At 30.2% G+C, this 27,836-nt stretch overlaps 1 protein-coding gene across 8 annotated transcripts in view; it reads left to right on the top strand.

The window, feature by feature from the left end:
* The window catches only part of LOC142321339 (uncharacterized), a 165,359-nt gene that overhangs the window by 28,465 nt on the left and 109,058 nt on the right, over positions 1–27,836 (top strand). For 6 of the 8 annotated variants that reach the window (XR_012755602.1, XR_012755601.1, XR_012755604.1 and 3 more), the window contains exons 1-3: positions 3,189–3,338; positions 25,487–25,594; positions 27,656–27,807. Coding sequence is in view for 4 of the 8 variants with exons in the window: in XM_075359335.1 (XP_075215450.1) it covers positions 25,539–25,594; positions 27,656–27,807 (208 nt within the window). In the remaining 4 variants the exon portion in view is untranslated. Of the gene's footprint in view, positions 1–3,188; positions 3,339–24,707; positions 24,776–25,486; positions 25,595–27,655; positions 27,808–27,836 lie in introns of those variants that run through there. The other 2 variants (XM_075359336.1, XM_075359337.1) reach the window with 2 other exon arrangements.

The following is a 27,836-nucleotide window of genomic DNA, read 5'->3' as shown; positions in this document are numbered from 1 at the left end:
AAATAGAGGTAAAACTTTAATTAGAGCGACAAATAAAATAAAATCGGATGCGGTGAGTCTATATTAGGTCTTAGAAATATTAAATATCTGCATCGATGATCGGTAGATTAAATAAAATTCAAAAAAATAAACAGCTAAAAGGCATTGAGCGCATATTACACAGCGATGAAAAAAACGAATTAAAAAATCATTGAAAACGGAATATTATTTTTTTCTGTAAAAGAGAATATTTTAATTAAATTAACGGGGAAAAAGATTTAACTAGATCTTATTAAGAACAACAGCAGAAAAATAATTAACTCTTTTCTTGTACTCCAAAGAACAAGTAAACTGTTCTATAGCCCGATTCGATAAAATACAGGTAATTTTGTTTTTTTTTCTCTTTAGAATAAGTGACTACCGAATAGTGTGATGTTAAATAAAAATACAAGGATAAATTAGAATTGATCGTACAACGGTAAAGATGTTTGTTACTTACGAGCGCAAAATAAAGAGCACACGGGATACATTTGTTTCTTGAAAGCCTTTCATTTTGATGAAAAAGGAATGAAATAAATTTTAATCGATACATTTAGGTGATTTTTCTTACTCGTCAGATTATTTTTTTTACAGAAAATTCTGCGAAGAGGGTTAAAATTAACGATAACATTTTGAGGCAGATTATTAATAGGCGGTTAAGAAAAGCAAAAGAACTAAGGGGGTTTCCTACGTTCTATAATTTGGAGTAGGGACTACATTTCTATGGATGTTATAACAGAGAAATAAAGAATATCTGATGTCAGTAATGTGTGACCGTAATCGGTTTTAAGTAATTCCTTTATTATCGTAATAGCTATGACGACTTAACAATAAGTCATAAATCTGCGGTAGAGGGACGGCCGAGAAGGTTAATCTTAACACAAATTTTGAGTTAGGAGTTTACCTCCTTTATAACTAATTACCTAAAAGGAGGAGAAAATACACCTCGTATTGTTTGCTTTCATAAGACTATATTTACATTAAATATATTTCCTAGATAGGCTTGACGTTAAGATTAATTATAATTTTTACGTTCGAAGAACCAGACATGGACACTAACATCACAACGCAGTGATGTTTACTAACCCACCGAATCGGTCTAGTGGTGAACGCGTCTTCCTAAATCAGCCGATTTGGAAGTCGAGAGTTCCAGCGTTCAAGTCCTAGTAAAATCAGTTACTTTTATACGGATTTGAATACTAGATCGTGGATACCGGTGTTCTTTTGCGGTTGAATTTCAATTAACCACGCATCTCAGGAACGGTCGAATTGAGACTGTACAAATACCTCATTTACAGATACATATCTCTCTGAAGTAATACCTGGACGGTAATTCCCGGAGGCTAAACAGGAAAAAGAAAGAAAAAGATGGGTTACCCGAAAATGTTCGGTATTTATAACGAATCCTACGATTAGCTGGAGGATGTTGAAATTTTAGATTAGGGCTGTTGTAACATTAATTGTGGACCACACTTTTCGATTGCGATCGAAATTAAAATAATATTTTAATTTATGAAATGTTTGGATCTTAAAGGAAAGGCTCATCGATTCCAATCAAACTTCATACGTTTTTTTTATTTTAATTTTTTATTTATTTTTTTAACTTTCATTTTTTTTAGTTTAAATATATTGCTTTAATATATTAACCCATTATTTAAAAAAAAAAATTACAATAATAAATACAATAAATTACAATTCAATAATAATATATATATATATATATATATATATGGAAAAAAAAATCAGAAGTTATTAGTGAAATAAAATTTTATGGAATTTTAAAAACGTGTATATCTAATAGATTTGGTGAAGTGTCTGATTATTTAATATTAATTGAAAATTATAATTTATAATCGTATTATTTTTGGATTTTCTACTTTAATTTCTGTTTAATTTTATTTACATTAATTAAAGTTAATCACAGACTGACTGAAAAATAGACCCTCATAAGAACAACAACATATACACTGAGACATGCATGCCCGATCTTTAATAAGGTGCAAAAATTTGTATCTTTTAGTTCATTACTCTTCTGATATTGTCGCACAATATTCTTGCCAAGTCGGAGCTGATCGTCATTTCGTTTATTTGTTTTTTTGTTGGCGATCGTTTAATCGCTCTTTGATTTCATATAATTCGTTATATTATACTTAAAAATTTACGGGCGATGTATTGTATATAGATATTTTGAAATAAAATTAATAGAAAAATGAAGAACGGCAAAGTTAAGATCGTCCAAGGTGAAACGATAATCGACAGGAAAATATCATCGGCCATAATGATGTACCGCAACGAAAACTAACAGAAAATTTTGAAGAAATGAAGCTTCAGTACATCGGTAACAAACACGCGGATGAAAAATCGCTCGATCAGGAGAGAGAGTTAATAGATACTAGGTCGATAAGGGGAAAAGCACAGATCAGGAATATTCTAACATCAGGGTATGGAGTAGGGAAAATTAGTAATCTCAGTTAATTTTTAAAATTTCAAAATACGATTTTGAGTTCTAAAAATTCAAAAAATAAACGATATATGGGATGTATCTTATTTAGAAAAAGTAGGGCTAAGAGAGTAGGATTATCGACTGTATGAATAATATGTAACTGATATTTTATGCGACTGGAATAGTATCAACAAAAATTAGAATAAGGAAAAACAAGTTTTTTTTGTCTTCAGTCATTTGACTGGTTTGATGCAGTTCTCCAAGATTCCCTATCTAGTCTAGTGCTAACAAAAAGTAATGGAAATATTTATGCTCATTTGAAATAATATCGATCGAGAAATAAATTGTGAAGATTTTATTATTTAATCTAGCGGTACAAATAAGAATTGTAAATATGTTTCTTTAGATGTTAATGAAAATTTAATTAAACGGATATAACAGAGATGCAGTATTTTTTGTCAAGTGTGCCGCAAAAGGAAAAAATAAAAATTATTAGATTTTGTGGTCAAGGACACACTCGCAGACAGCAGTTTTGTCGATTTCGCAATACCGGCTAGAATTTGTCAACAAATGTGAACTTACCAACGAATTACACACGCAAGATTATTGTTAATAATAATGGGGAAGACGATGTTATTGTTAACACTGGTGGGGAAGACGATGTTATTGTTAATAATGGTGGGGAAGACGATGTTACCAATCTATCGAGCATTTGTGTTCATGAGTACGTAAGCGTCGGTTGTGCAGTGTAAATGTTTTGTTATCGATAAATCATTGCGCTAAGCTCTTTACAAGATTTACGTTATATAAATATTTTATTTAATTCTTACTTACGGTTCGCGGCTGTTTCTGGATTGCCGGAATATAATAAAAAAAGGTAAAATTAGATTTTATTATTTTTGTATTTGCGAATGTAATTGAATTCGATGCAGAGTGTAATATTTTCTGTTTAGTCTTCTGTTCTTGTAGCGTAAATGTTATTTACCGTATTGTTTTCCTTTATTATAGTTGACGCGTAAACTCTTCTTGCGATTCTGGTATATAATTATAAATTTAACAAACTTTAAATAGCGTTTAAGCGATTTATTATGTTTTTCTTTTATCTTACGTAACCGCTACCCGATCAGACCATCAGGAAACGATAACGAAAAGACTTTAAGGAATAGGAACCTATCTCATCGACCCCAATAATAGTAAAATTTTATATAGAAATAACCCACTACTTTACGCAAGAAAGAGTTGCAGGAATCCAGATTTTTAGACGTTAGCGAATTAAATTTTTATAAGGCTCGTATTTATGTATTGTATTGTAATCAGCAGCTCCCGGGTATTTTTGGGTGAAGGAGGAGTTAGTATTTAGCATATGCAAGCGTATTCCTGGAATAGTAGTAATTCTAACAGATATTACGTTAAAGTCTAGGTTTTTTATTTTTATATAATTCTTGCACTAACTACATAGCAGTGACTGAGATGCGCAGAGCAGCATGGCGCATCACGTGTCCCCTCTGCACCAATAGCAACAGAGTAGGGAAGCGGAGCTGGCCTGGCAGCACACACACACACACACACTTAACGAGAAAGATGGCGTCATCGAAGTAGCTATACGTCATTTATTATAAACATTTAAATGGCTATTAAAAATTAATATTAAAATTAAAAACCGTAAAATTCTACAATAAATCACAGAATCGTCCTAAAATTGATCAAATCACTTGAAAATGTTCACAGAAATATACTCTATGTCCTAATACTAATCGAGTAAATATTTAATTAATAAATATTTAATAAAAACAGAAAACTGAGGGACGCGAAAACACGTGGTTTTAATACGGCCCTCTTACCTAAAATATATCCTTCTTTACACGTGAAAAAGATATTGTTTTAAACGGTTAATTACTTAAGAGTTAAAAACTACATGAAGTTAATAAACGAACCCGTAATTTAAATGTAAATCGGAAAAACAAATAAAATAAATTCGCGTGATGTACACATTATTAAATATATAATCAACTTTTTAATTTAACCCTTAACTGGGCCCGCAAAGGGTAATCTTACCCACGAGTGCGTGGGGTCGCTTTCTTTCATTAATTAAAATTTTATTGGGGGCTATAACTCTGGAACCGATGAAAACAAGTACCGCTTACGATATATCGCAGAAAACCTCTCGATCAGAGCTTATTACTTCAGTTAAGAAAAAGTTCAAAATCTAATTTTTTTAAATTTTGGCTTTTTTGGACGCTTTTGGTTCATCCGATTGTAATCAAAAGGGGAGGTGCACAACTAGATGTGTTACAACTGTTTTAAATCCAAAATTCCAACATTCTACGGCTAATCGTTTTTGAGCTACGCGAGGTAATTACGTACGCACATACATATGTACAGACGTCACGCAAAAACAAGTGAAAATGGATATTTCCGTTGAAATCTGAAAACCGAAATTATTCGCGATTACAATACTTCCTTTTACGTAAAAATAAAAGTTGTAAATTATAAGTAAAAAATAACTAAAACACTTTAAGGAATATATCTTATCGATCCTAATAACAGTAAAATTATATAAATAAATAACCCACAGTATGCGATAAAAGTCGCGGGCATCCAAAATTATATAATGAACTAAGTTTTGATTAGTCTCGACGCACAGAATTTTATATAAGTTTAAAAACATTAGATTTAGATAAAATTAATTTGTCACCTGTTAAAAAGAAAAAAAAAATTATTACTAGTAAAATATCTATTAGAATTTTGTTATCGCTTGTAATTTTAGTAATCGTTAATTGTGTAATGTAATGTAGAATATTTAAATAAAGATCACTCGCTACCAGAAGAACGTTTATTATTATTTTTAAAAAAATGTATTTTCAACGGAAAATGTTAACACACTTAAAAAGCGCGTAACATTTTTTTATAATAAATAATAGAATCCGTATTTATAATTTTTCAGATTTTTCTTTCAGCGGTAAATCTATTGGTTCTCTGATGTGTGTAATTTTCACGCGAATAAATAACAACAGACTTCGATTTTTCAAAAGGGGTGAAGAAAGGTAAAAAAAAAAAAAAAAAATTGCCCCTGCCTCCGGTTAATTTACTAAAAAAACATAAATAAAAATAATAAATTTAACGAGATACGATGTACTGCCATCTCCAAGATTAAAAGAACCGAGCCAAGTTGAAACATAAAGTTCGATTGTTTTATAAATATTTCCGTTTGATATGCAGATTTCTTTAATTTCTAAGGCGCTATAAACATTTTATAAAAACTCGGAATTCGCAAGCAAAGAAATCTACTTTTTTGCACCGCTCAAATTTATTCGTTATTACGGGCAATTTTTCTTGAAATAGATAAAAAGAAATTACGCCTTCCAAAAATTTACTAAGCATTTTTCAAAAAATAACATTTCAACGGATATAACATTTATTTTATTACGCAAAAATAACAAAAAAACTTAAAATATGAATCCGATTTACCTATCTTAAAATAATAATCGCAATCTTGACGGGTAATTTACAAATAATATCTCATTTTTCATCAAAACTATTACTTACAACCAGCTCGAACAATATTTATCGTTAAAATTACGGCTTGTAAACATTACAATTACTTTGTATTTTAACTTTAACTTCATTGTAATTACGGCAGCTATCCTATTACTTTTGTCCGTAATTCAAACCTAATTTTTTTTTCCGAATTTAGAAATAATTGCAAATAAAATTACTGTTTACTCGCAGACGATAATAAACCGATGAAAACTTTACTAATATGACACGATGGTTGATAAATTGAGAAAATGAAGACGGAAATGATCATAATTTTATAAGGAATACGTTACCGTTCGTAATTTCAAAGAAAAATCTGTTGTTTAATTGAAATCCATCCAAATCGTTTTCGGTAAACCGACCGGGTGTTGCGTGCTGAACGGATTTTGATGTCGGTTTTGCTTGCATTGTTTTATAAAGGTGTGATATTTGATTGATACGTTTACGACCGTCGCCTATCAGTTTTACGTACCTGTAGTTTACAGAAATAAAAACGCCACTAACTCAAAGATGGAAATCTTCTTTTAATTTACGGTTATTATCAAAACGATATCCACCTTTCCTTTTCCTGATTGGAATGAGTTAATCGATCTATGGATGTATTATGGATTTATTCTACCGAATGTTTTTTAAATCCCGTTAAAAAACGTAATAAATCTTTTAAAATGTTTAAAATTTCTACATCCGTTTATTGAATATAACGGAATAAGTAACGAAACGTTAATTATGTTTTAAGCACGATCTGAAGCAGAGTTCCAAAAATTTTAAGAAACTACGTTAACTGAATAAATTATCGTAAAATACGGTAAAAAATAAGAAATTATGTATTACTCGTATTTTAAAAGTTATTATGCATATAATTTCTTAAAAATATTGTTGCCTTTCTAGTATTATTATGGGGATTAAAAATTCCACAGTAGGAATAAATGTACATTTTTAACGTGGATAACCTATATATATATATATATATATATATATATATATATATATATATATGTCTGATACGAGATAGTAATAGCGTATATAAGTAATTTAAGTGTTTATTGTGGCAATTTTGAAACCGGGATAAAGTTGTACATATTTATTATGCAGCATTTATATGCTTTTTATATTTACCAAATGTATAAAAAATATTTTGTTCTTGTGAAATAGTTTTCTCATTTTCGAGGTTTATTTATTAAATCGCTCGCTAATTTACGTAACTTATATTGGATTTTACTATAAGTTTCATTAATTTTTTATACTGTATTCACTTCTCTGTACAGCGTTTAAAAACAGCTGTCAAAAATGGGAAAATAGAATACGGGTAGAGTTGAAATTTAATAAAAATAAAATGTTGATACCAGTATTTTTAATAATATTCATTTTTTTTTCTCTTTCCGCAGGGGGAGGAAAAAGCTCTGCCAGCCGCCGTCAGGCCAGCACTAATGGCAGTGCGGGGTTCTCCCCCGCTAAAAATCCTGCCCCCCTATCCTGCAGGGCCCGGATCTAAGCCATATGATATGTACAGTCACACATGTACAAATATGTACACATATGTACATGATCACACAGGCACTCTACTATCCGAATCCGTATGACCGGAAGGCGTCCCCAGGGGGCGATCGAGGAGCGACGACTCCCGAAAACATCTATGTCCAGACAGGAGCCGGGTAAATTCGTAGCCTGTGTTACCGTGCTTTCGCTCCGCCCAGTTCCTGACGTCGCTTAATAATATTCTCAGTATGTACTGTTTTGATACGGCGTAAACAGTTTAACAAATATGTAACGTTAGAATTATAAGTAAATATGAAAAATTAAGTAATTTCAGCGATTAACATTTCTAGACCGATAACGGAAAAGTCTATTTCGTCGAAATATAGTTCAAATATAATTTAGGCAGACCAACAGGTCCTTTCGCCAACCGCGCGACAAACTGAAAAAAGGATATTTTTATCCCTTTATAGGGGATTGAATAATACCGGAAAATATGTTCGCTAGGAAACATTTCTGCCCTTTGAATAAAATTTTGAGATATAGGACCTTAAGGTCCACATCTCCTTGCCTCCTACACCTATCGTGACAAATTAATCGCCGTCACGTACAAAACATCATCGTGCCGATTTCATCCAAATCGGTCCATCCGATCGAGAGATACCCGGTTTCTGGAATTCTTCATCGCTGAAATCGTGTCGTTTGGTTAGAAACAGACATGAACGGTAGCGGTTCGTAGCTAAATTTAACGAAGTTGATTTTCTTAGCCTTTTCAAGGCCGCGGTTAAAGTTTTCTGTAAAATAAAAGAACCGAAAACAAGAATGAATCGATAGCAGCAAGCAGGATAATAATCTAATTCTACACTTTATTACATTCAAGAATACGACCCACCGTTTCTAAGCATATTACGCTTAAAAGGCCTATTCGGTTTAATCGAATAAATAATAAAATGTCAACAGATAATATTTTTTTAGTAATATTAGGCGATAAAATCTCCGCTTAAAAACACTTTACTCCAACGGCGGTTAATTTCAATTTCTATGTACGCAGAAACAAATTCGTTATTAGTTTTTACTAATTATCTTCTCTTTAGCCCTTCTGATTTGGCGATCAAAGTGCCCTTGCTTTCAGCAGTCTTCTGATCGCTACTGAAAAGACAAATAAACACTTTCGCATTCCTTCCGCAGATGATCGAATTAGAGAAGCGAACGAAAAAGGAAGTTTCCGTAAACACGTGGCGTAAAAGAAAACTATTTTCCGCCGGCACGCCAGGGTGGGCTCTGCGGGAGCGACTGTGTTTTCTCTTCCTGGCAGTTTCCTATGTGCGCATGCGCACAACAGCTAAACACAACGCCGCTGGAACTGTGAAGCGCACAATTCCGTACAAAGATTTTCGTATCTTTTTCATAAACTGGGGGATGGCTACTGACATTAAGCTTAAGGATTATTATATATTGTACAAGTATAAAGAAAGAATTTAAGAAAAAAGGACTCGTTATATTAAATGTTATCGATAATATTAAGCGAAAACAGGTAATGCTGCAGTCCACAGTGCCTATACGCGAGCCGCCGCTGGTCATAAAACACAAAGATTTTCAAAAATCCAGACACGCAAAATTTGAGCCGTATTATTAAGTTTTTATATTTAAAAAAAAAGCCATAAGGAAATTATATTCATTATTTATGAATATTTTCTTAAAAAATAAATCGCAATAGACGTAAGATTTAAATCGTAATGCGTTTCTGAAATACGATAATCACAAGGACAAGAATTTTTTTGTCTTGAAATATCAATTCCCGGGCGTTTAACTTTAATATGACGAGATAGATTACTAGTCGTCGCACCGGCATAAGGTATTGATATACGGCAAAGATTACACAAAGCTTTTCCAGGGCTTGCTTCAGAAATTCAAGTCCAGATGCGACTTCTTTTTCTGCAGCTATAACGTTTATACCTTTAAAAACAAATTATTCTTTTATAAAAATACTTATAAAATATCTACTTATGTACGATTTAAAAAATAGAATACCGATAAATCATTTAGAAAAAATCGGTTTCTGAATATATAAACTGAAAAAAAAAAAAAATAGTTAAGTTTCAGTACGTCGATGAAACATTTTGTTTCCATGTTAAACTATAAAGCCTTTTTTTCTTAATATTTGTACTTCATTAAAAATAATACTTCATTTTTCGGATCAAGTTACGAGAATATATCCGATAAATAGATATATAAACACATAAAAACAAGTTGTAATATTAAACGTATTTCCATCTGTCCTTAAATAAGAAAAATAAATTTGTTGAAATTTTTTCTCTCAGGATGAAAGCTTTTTAATACACAAACAAAAAAAAAATCTTAATCTTTTACTAAATATATTGTAATGTAAATCGAAACTAATAATTTTTATTTTCCATAGCTGTACGTAGAACAATCCAAAAATTCAGTTTAAATATCTCTTTTAACCGTTATCTTTTATTTATTTAACTTATAGCCTTTTTAAATCGAATAAATAGCAAGCTCGTTTTCATTTTCACAAGGGTTGTTATTTAATTGATACGACGTAAAGTAGCAGCAAACGAAAAATCTGTCATAATAGAATGAAGTTAACATTAAAACTATTCTAATGAGATATTTATTAAGGGGCTGATTGAGGTCGCTGAAGGAAAAATATTTAACGATTATAATCGACTACGTATAATATAATCTTTTCTTTTTCTTCTTTACAATCTTTTATAATCTTTGCTGATGATATAATTAACGGTAACTCCGGTAAAGATTCCTTGGTACTAATTATAATATCGTTACGTGTAACAAATTTCAAACTTAATTGACCCACCGGGTTGGTCTAGCGGTGAACGCGTCTTCCCAAATCAGCTGATTTGGAAGTCCAGAGTTCCAGCGTTCAAGTCCTAGTAAAGCCAGCTATTTTTACACGGATTTGAATACTAGATCGTGGATACCGGTGTTCTTTGGCGGTTGGATTTTCAATTAAACAACACATCTCAGAGTGGTCGAACTGAGACTGTACAATACACACTTCATTTACACTCATACATATCATCCTCTGAAGAATTATCTAAACGATAGTTACCGGAGGCTAAACAGGAAAAAGAAAACTTTTATTCAAACTTAATTAAACGGTCAGTAAGCGAAGTGATATTCGGGGCGATAGAATGATAAAGATGTATACTCGTGGAAAAATTTGCTAAATTTGTATATCTTAACTGCAACAACATATGTGTTAATAAACCGGCAATCTTTGGCAGAAATTAAAATTTGAACCGAACAATCTCGAGCGATTTTCCTAAGGATGAAAACACTTATGCGGTCATTATCTCGAACCGTTACCGTCGAATGCGAACGGTTCGTCTTCTTGGTTTTCAGTGCTGTTATGTCACAGAGACATGGACGGTCAAAACGCTTAAATATTGAACAATTTTAAATGTAGGTCGGCAAACGATTATGATATGATAATTGCAAAATTTTACATCTCATATTACACGACAAAATCTTTGATAAATATGTTCTTGATGAAGAATTTTTATGACTTAAAAATTCGAGAAAATTTTCGTCTTGTTGAGAGGTTTTATTCTAGAGGCGGTATCGATGACAGCCATTGTATGATTTTTAATTATCATAAGAAAAAAGTAATTTAAAAGAAATAATGTGTATAAATGCACTCCATTTAGAATTACGTTTAAAACGATATGTTTAATGATGGATAAACGTAATAAAATATTTTTTTATAGTAAGAAATGTTTTAATAAATAAAAAAATTGTTCAATAGAACCCTAAAAAAGTAAATAAAATTTACGCGTCATAATGTTTCAAACAAATACATAAAATTAAACGAAGTAATAATAATACTTATAATAATAATAATAATAATAATAATAATAATAATATTTTAATTATTTATATAATTTAAAAATATATATTTACCCGTCGATTTCCGTGGTGGAGTGGTAGCATCTCGGTTTTTTATCCGGAGATCCCGGGTTCGAATTCCCGTCAGGCATGGCATTTTTTATACGCTACTAAATTCCATTTCCATATTCCTATACATAAGCTTCTCTATAAATCGTCGTAGTAAATTAATTCATGAAATAAAAAAATAAGTAATTTAAATAAATAAAAATAAAAAAAGAAAGAAATTTTATCTGTAATAGTAATGCATATATCTTAAAAAAATCCGTTTTATAATGTTATTTTATAAAAAGGTAGTCAGTCGGTAAATATATCTCGAGTAACCGACCCAGAGTTAAACACATGATGTAAAAACAGATGTATGTAGACAGCTACGGGCTTGAACGAATGTACGCGGAAATTAACGAACGCCGGTTTGAAGAATTTAACCTTCCTAAACGCTTGTTGGTCTGTCAAAACATTACTGTACGTTTTATTAAATCTTGCTTTCGTTTGAAACATTATAAATTGGTATTATTATATTTATTATAATGTGAAATATTATTCAGGTATTCAGGAATATGTTTAAGAGTAGTATTACTATTAATTTGTGATTAAAACTAATAATTAAAACCAAACTTGTATGTAAGGTAAGTACAAAATCAATTGGGTTTTGATAAAAGTTCAATGCAGCAAATTACCTAGTTTATATATATATATATATATATATATTGTGTGTGTGTGTGTGTGTGTGTGTGTGTGTGTGTGTGTGTGTGTGTGTGTGTGTGTGTGTGTGTGTGTGTGTGTGTGTGTGTGTGTGTGTTTTATATATAAATAACCTTTATTTATCCACATGTTGATTACAATTAGTAATACTAGATGAAATGTTTCTTACAAATAAATATTAGTACATAAAATAACTTTTTCTATACTGTCATCCACATTTCATTTTAGTTATATTTGTAAATCTTGTAAAATATTTTAGTGTAACTGTTCATTTTAAAAAAATCTTGTACTAAGCTTTTAATATTTTCTTAACTTACACTTTAAGTATAAATATAGTCTATGTAACGTACATTTTCTATTATAATGCAATTCTTAAATATATTCTAATGTATAATTTACTCTTTTCTCTTACAGTGTACATTACAATATGTTCAACGAGTAAATAATAAGCAACCCTCCATGACCCAGTGATATGTATGAAATGTAAATGAGGTGACTTAGGCTGACAATTCCCGAGACCTGTGGTTAATTGAATTTCAACCGTCAAGTATTCTGGTATTTACTATCTACATAGCACATTTCAGTCAGTCGGTATCAGATTTCAATAATACTATATATATATATATATATATATATATAGTATTTATATGTGTGTGTGTGTATATATATATATATATATATATACACACACACACATATAAAAACATGATGTAAGTCATCCATAATGAACGCCCATTAAAAACTACTGAAGATCGTGATGGGAAACACAAGTAAACCAAACAACACGAACGAAGATGCGATCTTCGTTCGTGTTGTTTGGTTATATATATATATATATATGTGTGTGTGTGTGTGTGTGTGTGTGTGTGTGTGTGTGTGTGTGTGTGTGTGTGTGTGTGTGTGTGTGTGTGTGTGCGCGCGCGCGTGTTATGCTACCATTTGTTCCTGATGCGTTCATACTGTTATATGTTTTATAAGTCCGATTCTTTGAGAGAATAAACACGTATAAAATTCACTGGAGCGAATATTTGTCAGATAAATGTATTTCTCTTATTTCATATATATATTACATACACACAAATACACACTCATACTCACAGTGCAAAAAAAATAATCCTTGTTCCATGAAATTAAAAGGAAATTTTAAATAATAATGCTCTTTAAACATTAATAACCAATTTTTTTATTTGGGCTGAACATAAACCACAAGATAAAATTAATCTTGTTTTAATGAATGAGTATAAAAATTGTAATAAATTTACAAATTAATACCATTAAATGATTAAAAAAAAAAAAAAAATTAAAAATTTATGATTAATGTAAAAATATTATTAATTTTTAACTACATAGAATCTGATGTTGACAACACATGATTTTTTGTACGCCTATTAAATTACACTTACACTTTTTTTAAATGTAAATACGTAAAATTTTATCTCATTAATAATTGTAGATATTTTATCTTTTTTTTTTGCTATTGATTTATTATTCATCGTAATTTTTTTTTTATAATGAAAGGTTAATAATTATTAATAAATTTTAAAAAAATTAAAAAAATGTAGATGAAAAAGGAAATTTTAACCGATGTCCTTTCCTCTCTCAAATATTTCATTAATTAAAATTTTTTTTGGCTATAACTGGAACAAATGAAAATAAATACCATTTATGATATATCGTTGAAATCCTTTCAATGCGGGCTTATTACTGCAGTTAGAAACTAGATTTTGGTCTTTTTTGGACACTTTTGGTACAGTGGATTGCAATCAAAAGGGGAGGTGCACAACGAGATGTTATAACAGTCCTAAACACAAAATTTTAACGTCCTACGGCTAATCTTTTTGACTTATGCCAAATACTTAAGTACATACGTACGTACAGACGTCACGCCCAAAGTAGTCAAATTGGATTCAGGGATGGTCAAAATGGATATTTCAGTTGAAATCTGAATATCGTAATTTTTCGCGATCACAATACTTTCTTACTTCATACAAGGAAGTAAAAATGAACTAAAATTAAAACGTGAATTAAGAAACTATTTTTTTATGCATTTTGAATTATTTATTTATTAACAAAATGGATCACTTTTTACGTTTTTTTTTATTTTTTAAGATAAATTCTCTCTAATGATCATCTTATAAGTTTTTTTCGGAAATTTTTATTAAATGACTTTTTATTATAATTTTTTTAATTTAAAAATACACAGAATATATGTATAAACCGATCGAATATATTTTTCATTCTATTTTCCTGGCATAGATCTAAAGGTATACTGCAAGAAGGATAAGTATGATAATCAGTCAAAAAGGGGTATGGTCTTTTTTTTAATTTCTCGAAGTTTTACGTCTGAGGAATCCCAAAAAAGAAAAGATAAAGTGTTTTGAGGGTGAAGGGGAAGTAAATTTCGTACTTATGAACGTATGAAAAAATCATACTATTCCATTGATAGTTGCTTTTCAAAAAAGAAAAAAGTTTTGAACCCGGATGCCGGTTCAAAATTTGGATGATTTGTTTGCGCTTTAATATGAGGTACATAGTAGCAGATCGTTTGGTTTCGCTATTACAAAGAGACGGTTCGCTATTGTTTACTAATTTAACTTACTGAATTTGAACCGCAGTTCTGCTATGTCAAACATTAGACTATGCCAAACAACTTCCTGATAGCCGAGCATGATGACTCAATCCGCCACTGTTACCATCTATCTATAAAATGTTTATATTTCATTTATTTATTTATTTTTTTCGATCGATGAAATAATTCACCGCAAAATCTTACAAAGAAACTTCTATTGCGGGAACGTGAAAATGGAAATTTGTAGCGTGTGAAAAATACCGTATCTGGCCGGGATTAGAACCCGGTACTCTGAATGAAAGGCCGAGACGCTACCGCTCAGCTACGGAAATCGAGTAATTAATTTTATTTTCACTTTTAAGTCGGTTCAGCTATTAATTACGTTTTGATTGTTTTGTTATACGTTTACCATAACTAGGCGGGAATTCAACCCACGTCTTTCAGCGTAACAGGGGGAGAAGTTCTTTTCCCGTTGTTGCAATTTTCATTCGTTTTACTTATTTAATTTTAAATATTTAGTGATATGCGATATCAAATTTCTATTCGCGCGCGTGCGATTGTTTTAACGTGCACTTTTGTATTAATAAAAAGTCACCTGATTTGAGGTTTGTCCGAAATGGAACGTTAAATAAACGGTAACTATCAGTTCTATTTTATTTATCGTAAATACAGGGTGATTTAGGAAGAAAGGGAAATAATTTGGGAACCGATTCTAGATCTTGAAATAAAGGAAAAAGTTCACGTACAAACATATGTCCGAAAACGCTTCTTTGTAAAGTTACGGCTAGCGTAAATTTCGCTCGGATTTCAGTTCCCCTGTGAAATAAGTCATACTGAAATTTTTAAGGCGTTATATAAGGGGTAAAATTGATGGTTTCTTATGTTTGTTGACCTGTAAAATAGAATTTAAAAAAAAACAGTATTATCATCCCTTATTTTCACGATATATCCAGCGTAGAACAGAAAAGTTCAGTGACGAAAAACACGTTTTTTTAGGTTTGAAGTAGAATAACTCTGTTAAACAAACTTCTAGAGTTTAACTTAAATTCTATTATACCGTATTTAAAAATCTGGTAGTTTCTGAGAGTCTGTTTTTCACGCAAAAAACTACTAAACCGACTTTTCTGAAATGTTACGTAACCTGGAAGGACCATATGATTACTGTCATCACGAATGTTTCACCGTTTCAAAATTGTGGGGGATTAACTAACTTACGGTAACAACCGGATTAGGTCCTTTTCGTTTCTTGCCCTTCCGTCCATAAGTTTGCAAGTTTCTTGCATGGAAATATCTCAAATAGTAGGAAATATTTTTTTACCCGTACGGAGGACAGGTAACCGACTATAACTACCATTTTTAACATGGAAACCGACTTTTTTGAAACCCGTATACTTCAAATTATTAAAAGTTTCGAATCCTGTACTAAGTATTCGGTGTAGTGACCGGTTAGTATTGTAGATGAAAAAAGCCAGTAGCGTAATATTCGTTGAAATAATTACATAATGATTAAAATCTCTCATATAAAAAGAAAATAGAGAAAAAAACTTTTAGAGGTAATTATTATTTATTAAAATTTTTGGAGGTAGCTTTGAGATGAATCGCTGGAAAACATTTGTCGTTGGGGATATATACTATATTTTTGTAATATATGTTTTATATTTGTAAAAAATGTTCCAAGCGATGATACTGACTGTCTCACCTGAATTTGCGTCAGGTGTCGCAAGAACTTTGACAGCAACGTTTTGCACATTGTTGTCAAGGGCATTGATTTCTGTCGAACGTTCGCCTTCAGTTCATCGATACTGAGGGTTGTAACATTTGATAAGAAGTTTATTAAGTAAGTAATTATATATGTATATATATATATATATATATATATATATATATATATATATAATTGAATGTTTGTCTGTCTGTGTGTCTCTTAAGCCTTTCTAAACCGTTCATCCGATAGCATGAAAATTTAGGGAACGGTTGGACGCATGCCAGGGAAGGTTTCTGAATTAGTTTGGACCCGCTAGGTAGCGCTTTGGTCGAGATATTTTGAAAAATTGTATTTATGGTCCGATTTGCCTCGTATTCAGAATACGTGTTACTTAAATGGAAAGAATTATCTCCGCAAAAAATGGTCCCGCTAGTTGGCGCCGGGGTTGAGATATTTAGAAAAATTATATTTATGGACCGATTTGGTTCGTATTCAGAATATGAATATTAGTTACGTGAAAATAAATATTTTTGCAAAAACTGTACCCGCTAGGTGGGGCCGGTGTCGACATATTTACGAAACAAACAAATATTCAAATAGACTTTTTTATTCTATATATATATATATATATATATATATATATATATATATATATATAAAACGCATGTTCGTATGTGTGTCCGCTAAAGATAAAAAAACTAATGGACTGATTTACGCGCGGGAAAACGGGGAAAAGGTGGAAAGAGAAAAGGGGAAAGGCTAAAAAGGAAACTGGGTGAGCGATGATGGAGAAGAGCGAAAGGGAGAAGTTGGAAAGGGAAAAGGGGAAGGAGAATAAGTGAAAGGTAAAATTTGTGAAGTTCAGATTTTTAATTTTTTTATCAAATTTTCAATTGTGTATCAAATCTATCAAATTCTCTCTCTCTCTCTCTCTCTCTCTCTCTCTCTCTCTCTCTCTCTTTCTCTCTCTCTCTCTCTCTCTCTCTCTCTCTCTATATATATATATATATATATATATATATATATATATATATATATATATATATATAGCAATAGCGAAGCATTGCCGTGTCTACTGGTATTTTAATAAAAATTAAAAAGCAAAAATTGTAATTATGGAGTAACAGATTTCATTTGCTCGCGGTGTGTGTGTGCGTGCGAAATCTTGCATTACTGATAAAGACATTACACAAGATTGAACATTAGATTTGATTAAATAATAGAAAGCTTCATCAACCCCATCTGTATCACCGTATCTAGTTTTGAAGGTATATTTATTTATTGTAATACTTCATTTGTGTTAGATTTAAAAAAAAAATAAATAAATGAAAAATAAATATTTCAAGAGTTAATGATAAAATAATACCATAACATAATTTATAAAATTGTATAGTTTATACGTTGACAGAGGACTTTTGCTAAGAGGAATTTTAGAGGTAAATCTTTTTTTATTTAATTTTTTTGGGATGAGGCATAAGTAAAAACTTCTGTCAGTCTAACTAATGCGACGAGGGGGAGAGAGGGACGGGGTTTTTAACACACGCAGGTGGCTTCCTTCTATCTGATTGGCTACCGTCAGACAGTACTGGTCAAGCGTTGTACAATTCAAATACAACCGTAAACATGTGTGTGTGCGTACGTATGAGTATTGCTGTGCGAGTAACACGTTAATATAGACGTTTTCTTATAAAGACATTTCTTATATAGACGTTCGATATAATTAAATTAAATCAAGATTTGTCGATTATTTTATATTTATTACATTTTATTTAAAATAATAATTAATCTCCCTTAATATTTATAATTTTTTTTTTTTAAATATTACGATAAAGTTTATCTGTTTTGTAAAGTAATTTAAAAAAAAAAAAAAGATTCTTATTTAACTTATTAAAAATAAATCCATTAAAATAAAAAAAAAATAGATTGTAATAAAATCTTTACGGGAAGGAAACGAAGCTATATAAATATATTACTAGGATGAAAAATTATGATGCAAGTGTTATCGCACATAAAAAAAATATAACAAGACGGTCAGGAACCGCTTTGCTGGCCGTTCCGGTGTTACTAGAGAGCCTCCTAAAATTTTTAAATTTACCATCTGTTAAAAACAATAATTACAATTACTGTTTTTAAGATGCTTTTTTTCTAAACGGCAATTGCAATTATTATTTTTAAACATTGCATATCTTAGGTTAAGCTGAGAGCGGATGATACTCGGTCCGGTCACAGTCTTTCAATAGATTTCAATGCCTCGGCACAAAATGAAGAATAGCCAAAAACTGTGACGCTACATTAAAGACTTCACAATTTATCATTAAAGCTAAATCGTCTAGATGAAAACCCTTTTTTTATTTATTTTATCGCTACGTTGCTTAGATAGGGAGATATACAGCGTTAAAGACAAAAGTGGCCTTTTACCTTTAAAATGGAACATTTCCGTTTAGCAAAATCGAAAAAAAGAAATTAAATATAAAATTTTAAGATTTAAACTATTTTATTGCAGTTCCACTTCTTTCTTTTTCCTGTTTAGCCTCCGGTAACTACTTTTCAGATAATACTTCAGAGGATGAATGAGGATGATATGTATGAGTGTACATGAAGTGTATGTAGTCCTTTTACAGTCTCAGTTCGACCGTTCCTGAGATGTGTTAATTGAAACCCGACCACCAAAGAACACCGGTATCTACGATCCGGTATCCAAATCCGTGTAAAAATAACTTACTTTAGTAGGATTTGAACGCTAGAACTCTCGATTTCCAAATCAGCTGATTTGGGAAGACGCGTTCACCGCTAGACCAACCCGGTGGGTTATTGCAGTCGCTGATAAACTTTATTTCCCCTATGGGCTCGATCAAACGCGGAGAAATACTTTAAAATTTTTTTAAATGTTTTTTCTCGCCGATCTTTTTTTTAATTTGATTATTTTTTTAAATCTGAAGTATACGGTCAAGAAGATTATTCAAGCTTTAATTTTTTATTTATTCGCCTTTTTAGACCTGTCGGTTGCAAAATTAAAGTAGTTTGATCAGAATCATTTTTTATCGTGATACATAGGTGTCCTTCTAATTTTTACTCCTTGTACGAAGTAAAGGAAGTATAACGATCAGAACAAATTTCGGTTTTCATATTTCAACGGAAATATTCATTTTGACTAGTTTCGGCGTGACGTCTGTACGTACGTATGTATCTCGAATAACTCAAAAACGATTAGCTGTAGGATGTTGAAGTTTTGGATTTAGGACTGTCGTAACGTCTAGTTGTCTACCTCCTCTTTTGATTGCAATCGACTGGACCAAAAGCGTTCAAAAAACGCAAGATCAATAAAATTTGGATTTTGGACTTTTTCTTAACTGCAGTAAAAAGTCCTCATCGATAGCTTTTCGATGATATATGATAAGTGGTACTTATTTTCATCGGTTCCAGAGTTATAGAAAAATTAAATTTTAATTAATGAAATAATTAAATTCGGTACGAATCCGACTTCGTCTCCTTTTTTTTATCATTTTTTTTAAATTGATTTGTTAATAATTATTAACGTCTGATTGTAAATAAAATTACGATAAATAATAATTCAGTAATAACAATAAAATAAAAAAAAAAGAAAACCTTTCAAAAGTTATTAATGAAATAAAATTTTACGTACTTTTCATTTAAATAACTGTGTATATGTAATTCAATAGGCGAACAAGGAAGTCATGTAGTGTCCGCATCAGATTTTTTATGATTAATTCACCATATAAGATAGAAACTTCTGCGTGGGAATATAAAACGGAAATTTTGTAGACTATCTGGCCGGGATTCAAACCCGGGACCTCCGAATAAATGGCTGAGACGCACTATTACTCCGACATGTGACCGAAGGAGTGGTATAATTTAAATTTTATATAGATCCGCACTTCTGTATTCCTTCTAATATCCCTCAATTTAATATATGAAACCGATTTTACTTTTAATATTTTATACTTTATTTATTTATTTATTTATTATTTTATATTTTTACTTTTAATATCTTTTTTTTTGTCTTTAGTCATTTGACTGGTTCGATGCAGCTCTCCAAGATTCTCTATTTATTGCCAGTCGTTTCAATTTCTTTTACATATTCCAAACGTCGCCTGCCTGCACAATTTTTCCCATCTACCTTTCCCTCCAATTTTAAAACGACTATTCCAGCAAGCCTTAATGTGGCCTATAAGTCTATCTCTTCTTTTAACTATGTTTTCCAAGTATGTCGGTTTGTTTTTCTTTAATCTTCCTTCTACTATTAATCTGAGGCCTAAAATCGCTTCCCTTGTCCCTATAATTTTTCTGAAACCAAATTGGTCTTCTCCTAACACTTCTTCCATTCTCTTCTGAATTCTTCTGTACAGAATTCTAGTTAAGATTTTTGATGCGCGGCTAGTTAAGCTAATTGTTCTGTGTTCTTCACATTTATCTGCTCCTCCTTTCTTCGGTATCGTGACTACAACACTCTTTTTGAAGTCTGACGTAACTTACCCTTTTTCCTAAATATTACCCACCGGTTTAATATTAACCTATTAAAATGTGCTATTTGAGGAATGTTCAAATTGTACAATTTTAATATAGGTGTGGAACAGAAAAGTCTATTGAAAAAAAAAATTGTTTAAAATTTTAATAACAAATCATTTTTATTTGTCTTTTTTTATCCGGTATTGATTTACATGTTATTTAAAACCCTCCAACTAGTAAAAAGATAGACATCGACGACAAAATGTTGTCAATTATATTTTTTCATCGTCAAATGAAAACGCGTAATGAAAATTAATAGATTTCATTTTATATTTAATTATTTTACGCCATTAACATTACATAATTACAATAGCAATGTTATATCTTTGCAGACGGTGATTAATTAAAAATAAAACCCCATATTAAAAAGCGAATTGAATTATCTTTTTCATCGTGGTACTTTCTTTTCGTTTTACTGGCCTACTGATTCTGAACTAAACTAGTACTTACGGTAATTAATTATGAATGTAATATTAATATTGTAATTTAAATGAACGAATTAAACGCTTTACTTTCTGAATATTTTCGTATTTTTTTATCATCTATTGCACTTTAAAATACCGGTATGTACTCGATTTTTTTTTTAGCTTTTCGGTCCGGAAAATCGTGGCGCGGGGTACTCGAATAAATACGGTATATATTTTTATATTATAATAAAATTAAAAGATAAATACTGTGAATAATAACAAATAAACAGGAAGAGGAAGGTCCGATAAGGTATGACATCAAATAATGGGAGGGGCATTGACTTAACGTTATACAAGGAAACTGGGAGAGGGGTGAGGGAAAACGGTGAAAGGAAAAAGTTGGAAAGGGAAAAGGGGAAGGAGAATAAGTGAAAGGTAAAATTTGTCAAGTTCAGTTTTTTAATTTGTTTTATCAAATTTTCAATTGCGTTCATTTAAACTCTCTCTCTATCAATATCTCTCTCTCTCTCTCTCTATAAAAGCATTGCCGCTTCTGCTAGTATCAAATAAGTATGAACAGTGGTCACGTACAAGTAATTTGTTATATAGTTTTTTTTATATGCTATTGACCTTGAAAACATTACATATAATAGCGTCTGTATTTTTGTTTTGACTACACTGCCAGTTTTAACTGAAATTTCTTTTTTGTTTAGCAAGCGACAGTGTAATTATAAAGAGTTTTACTTTACAGTACGTATTATCTTATATACATAATTCTTGTACGAACAAATACAAAAAAAAATTCAATAAGAAATCCTTTTTTCAGGCTTACTAGGAATTATAGAATGAGAAATGAAATATTTTCCTGTCTTCACAAAAGACGAATATATATTTTATATATCGATATACCGATTCAAAATGTTTATTACGATCGCCAAATGGATTGTCTAATTATTAAACATCATTACATTCGTAAATATTACTCTTAATAAGTAATATTAGTTTATAAGATATTTTGCGTACAGTCATTAGAAGAAATAGAAATGATATGTAAAACAAATTAATAAACGAGTTTTGCGCAAAATCCTTTAAATAAAAGAATCACATTAAATCACTCTACAACCCTTCAAATCGTTTATTTAGACTAAATAATTTTCCGTTCACATAAGTTATAAAAAAAACTTTTCTCAGGATTACCAGAGGAATTTCCTCTACAAAATAGATGAATCTATCTATCTATGGATAGGAGGTAATATCTATGGACAGCAGTAGCCCCACTACTTCCTATCTTATCAAATCTAATTAGATTATAAGTAACTCAACTCGTTCGTTTAAGACAGAACAGTGGAAATATTGCTGAAGTATGAGTAGGATTTCCATTTGTCAACTCAAAAAATATAATCAAAATAACAAATTCATTTCTTTATGATAAATTAAACTATCCTTTTTAAATGAATACGATTCATCGTAGAATTGAAGAATTCTGCGATAAAAATTAATTTCAATTTGCTCCTTCGAACGAAGGAGACACTTTCTCCTTCGTTCTCGCTCCTGTCCACCGTTTTGTTATTCTTATATCAAACATTTATCTCAGGTTCGGATAGGCGAATCGCATTAACATTTGTTAAGCATCTTTGTAATGGAGGTTTTACAATATTTCGAAGCGCCCCTATGAAGAGGCCGCAGCATACCGTTTGGGAATCACTGGTCGATAAGGTTTCGGTTATTATCAGTAATACGAAATTGGGAAATTATCTTCGATTAGTTTTCCTTATCGAGAAACAATTATTTCCATTTAGAAAGATTTTCTAGCAGTTTTAGCATTAGTTGCCCTTACATTCGATGCGTATAAAAGAAACTTCTTCTACTAAAATAACAGTTTGTTCAAAATATTATCGTGCTTTATTTTTTCAACCGTGTTTAAATTTCCGTCTGTATTTTGTCCGAACTTGATTCAAAACAGTTCGGTCAATTCTGTATTATTTTAAAAATAGTTTTAAAAAAAATATTTTTTAATAAATCGGACAAAAATTTCATATCTTAGCCTCACGTAATTATTTCTATCTGTAGCGATATCATTTCTGCTTCTATTTTTATCTTATTTTTATTTTGTCTGAAACAAATAAATTAGACGATCGAATCAATTTTATTAGAATTCCTTTTTTTCATTATAAGAAGACCGTATCGCTGAATCGTAAAATTAGACCGCATGATATAAGATCGGTTACAGTTTATTTTAAATTTTATAGATTAATTTAAATGTGTTAAAGTAGCTTTTTTTTGTTTTAAATGGAAGAGTAGCCTCGGATAAAATATCAGAACGTTTTACTCTTAGAAAAAAACATTAATATAACATTGAGGTATATTATTTAAACAGGAGGTATTTTCTTTACCGATTTCCACATTGTGGAGGTACTGAAAAAAATGCTTAGTTAATTTTCAAGGGCAAAAAGTGTTATATATAAGATATACGTGCAATGAACGCAGAGGAGAAAAAGGATACATCGGTTAGACATGGAGAGGGAAGAGGGAAGAGGGAAGAATTGCTGCGTGTTGAAGGTTTAACTTTTAACCGTTTTACAGTTTCAATTCTGCTACGATATAGAATAGGACTTTTTATTACTCAGTTTTAAAAGTATAACACACACACACACACACACACACACACACACACACACACACACACACACACACACACACACACACACACACACACTCTCTCTTTAGGAAAAATTAACTATAATAATTTGTATATTTTGTGAATGCATTTTTAAATATTAAGAATTCAAGATTAAGTTGTACGGAAGATAGTGATTAAATTTTTTAACCTAGAAAAACAAAACCAAGTTTGTTTTTATTAAGATTTATTGAACGGCAATTTAATGAGTGAAATTCAAAAATTTATTAAACCTCATGATTAATAAATCAAAAAATTTACAGATTCTTACTTTTACTGTGCTAGTAAATAATTGTTATAATTATGCCCAAGCTAAATTCAACGATATTTTTAATTAGCTGACAACTAATACATTATTACTTATCGATCTTGTTTTTGTTTGATATTAAACATTTTTAGCTGACTTAAAATAATCTTAATTCGAGGAATAATTTGTTGTAAACACATCATAATTAAAAATGTATATAAATTTTTCAATCTCTTAATAAGATTTAGAAACAATTTTATTCTGTTTATTTATTAACTATCATAAATATTTTTTGAACAAACAGTGGCAAAACGTTTGTGTTTCAAGCTATATAATTTTTTTTTATTATTATTAAATTTCTTATATGTAAAATTATTAATAATTTCTTTTAAAGTATTTATGATGCCATCTACCGGTCTCAATTTCACTTTCGTCGTTAACGTTTTGGTGTATGTACGTGGGTTTATAATGATGAACTTTTTTTATGGAATATTCTAGAAAAATAACTGTTGAACACAATTTAGGACGTTATTTAAAGTAAGTAATAACTTTATTACTCTTTATTTATTAAAAAAATAATGCATTTTACATTAGCTTGATTAACCAATATGGCGGCGTTATTTTTATAAAATTAGATTTTATATAGGAACTGCAATGCATTTTAGATCCATGAGAATATAGCGGATGCATTAATTTCATATAACTCCCTTTAAATAATTTAAGTGAAGCTGTTAAAATTAAGTTATACAGTTTTTAATGTATTAAATATATTCATATCTGTCCTATTTTATTGTTGTGCAAAAAATATTGCTCCTATTTTATGTTTTGTATAAGATCACCATCGGTGTAGTTTTCTCAAAGTGTAATGTAATGAGATAAACAGATTAAAGGTATCACTTGTATGATTGAATGTCACACATATTTCAGTGGATTCCAGTATTTCGATGTTAAACAAAGCAAAGGTAAATCCTTCCTAAATTTCTATACTGTGTCTTGTACAGAAAACTCATTACTTCTTTGAGACTGGTTGTGTCAGTTACCTCATATCAGGTACTAGTTATGGTGCACATTTAGCTATTTCATGGTAACTTAAACTGAAAGAAACCTGATGTATAATTAAAATTCTCATTTTCACCAACATGTAAAATTTTACTTAGATTTTGTAACCGGTCATAAGTTAATAATTGAATACAAAAATATTTATTGTATCGCTTCTAATGTATTCATTAGTTTTATTTAAAATTACAGGTTTTGGACGCTAAGAGCACTAATGTTGATATGAAATTGAGGGACAACAGAGATGGTACATATACATGCAGTTACACACCAAAATCTGGAGGAAGACATGCTGTACAGGTAATACAGTTATGATTTTTTTTTTGTTTAGATATCGACTAAGACATTCCAAAAAAAATAGTATCATAGTATACAGTTACCCGATCAAAAAGAACTGCAATTTACATTACTACATTTTTTAAGATTATTGAAGTGGAACTTTGCTATATTCTTGCCTAGGACAGTCAGTGATGATAAGTTTTTAAAAAAAAATTGTTATAGAATTTGATTCGGTGTGTCGTTACAGCAGATTGAACAGGAACTGGTTTATTAAGCACGGCTTCAGTCATTTTCGTTTAAATTAGTTCACATACTTTTATTTTGAAAATGTTGCTCCTTCAGATGTTATAGGTGTTGCAAAATGATTATAACAGGATTCAATTCCACGATTTGGTTTCAGGTTTGCATTAAAGAATTCATAGTATATTTTAATAAATAATTTCTGAGCACTTACCCTACTGCTATACTAGTATTTTTTTATGTTTTATTGGTGAATATGAAATTGTTTTCATATTATAAATTAAAGTGAATTAGTGCAATTCAATGAAATTAAAATATTTTAATTGATCGTGACAGAAATCATATTTGGTGTGTATAGTTTTTAACCGATAAATGTTAACTTTTATTATTTAAAAAATGTATTGCCATTATTTGAGTAAGTGGTGCCCACCAAAGTTCTTGCAATAATAATAATAATAATTTATTTATTTGTTATTTTTTGTGTAATAGGACAGCTAACTATAGTGTTTGTGTGTTACACAATAGTACATAAAAAAAAAAAAAAATCAATATACATTAAATATAAATTAAAAATTTCAATATAAATTAAAAATACAAAATTTAATCATTAGTTCATAATAATTATTAGTCATTGGTTCATAATCATAGCTCATATAATTATTAGTTCATAAAAATAAGAGTAATACTGGTGTTTTAATTATGTTACACAATTATATTATTATCTTTGTCTTATTAGTGTCTTTGCATAAATACAAGATTACAGATAAACATGTACACATAATTAAAAATACACATAATTCAGGAAACAAAATTAAATAATATAGTTTAATAACAATAATAACATTAGTTATAAATTCAAAAATTTACATCTTAACTTCTTCATCCAATTACATTTAATTAGAATTTCAGTTACTTATACAGCACTGTCAATATATACATACACATATACATAGATACATATATACATATATACATACATATATACATATACACACACACACACACACACACACACAAAATTGAAGAGGATATTACAGCTTTATTAACCAGGGAAAGTAGATAGCTGCATCCCTTACTTATTAAGAATAGTAATAGTATAGTAGCTATTTTATGGCTCATACCAGGATCCAGGATGTCTTGTAAATTAGAATTGAAGTACTAACCAAGGCAGGTAATAGAAATAAGCAATTGATGGTGTTAAAATAGCTTGTACAGTTTAGCCTTGATCTTTCAAATATCACATGAAAAGGGAAGCAATCAATAACTCAGTTGTAACTCTTAACCCAGAAATAACTTACAGAAAATTACATTAAAAGATTTTAGATAAGGTAATAAATTACATCCCTTTACAACTAATGGTTTTATAAATCCTGGACTGTCTCAAGGAGTAGCATCCTGAAAATTGAAGGATGTGAAATAAGAATAAAATTTCAATAGCTGAAGCCTCATTTAATAATCTAGTTCCCATAGTTAAACAGACTTAAACAATGTTGAGTACAGTTTCACTGCGTGTTATTGGAATCTATAATTGACAAAAAACTGCTGAAATAATTAAACAGAGGATATATAAATGTAATAAAATTTAATTATTATAATCAGTTAGTTAAACTATGAGAAAGTCATAATTATTCCAATTTAATCTAAATTTTTTTTCAAGAAGTGAAAAACACCTGAAGGTAGTATGATCTCTGATAATTTTTATTATCAGAATTTGCAGTTACAGAAAAAATACTATTTTACTGTAGGAGGTACATTTAGGTTCTAGTCTAAAATAATATAATCAAATGAAATAAAATAGTTAATTTTTTATGTATAATACATTATTAAGTTCTTCTGTTACAGGTGTCTGGTGGATTCTGGTGCAATTGGAAAAGTAGAAGATCGTAAAGTGACATGTACTATAACCAATCCATCTCGGTCTCTCACAGAAAACCATATTACTTCACTTGCTGATGGAACATACCGAATCGGTTGTTATACACCATTTGAAGAAGGTATTGGTTCTACTATATTAAGTGAATTT

The sequence above is a fragment of the Lycorma delicatula genome, chromosome 3, assembly GCF_047948215.1.
Source record: "Lycorma delicatula isolate Av1 chromosome 3, ASM4794821v1, whole genome shotgun sequence".
Classification (NCBI taxonomy): Eukaryota; Metazoa; Arthropoda; class Insecta; order Hemiptera; family Fulgoridae; genus Lycorma; species Lycorma delicatula.
This window is presented reverse-complemented; position numbering and strand designations above follow the sequence as displayed.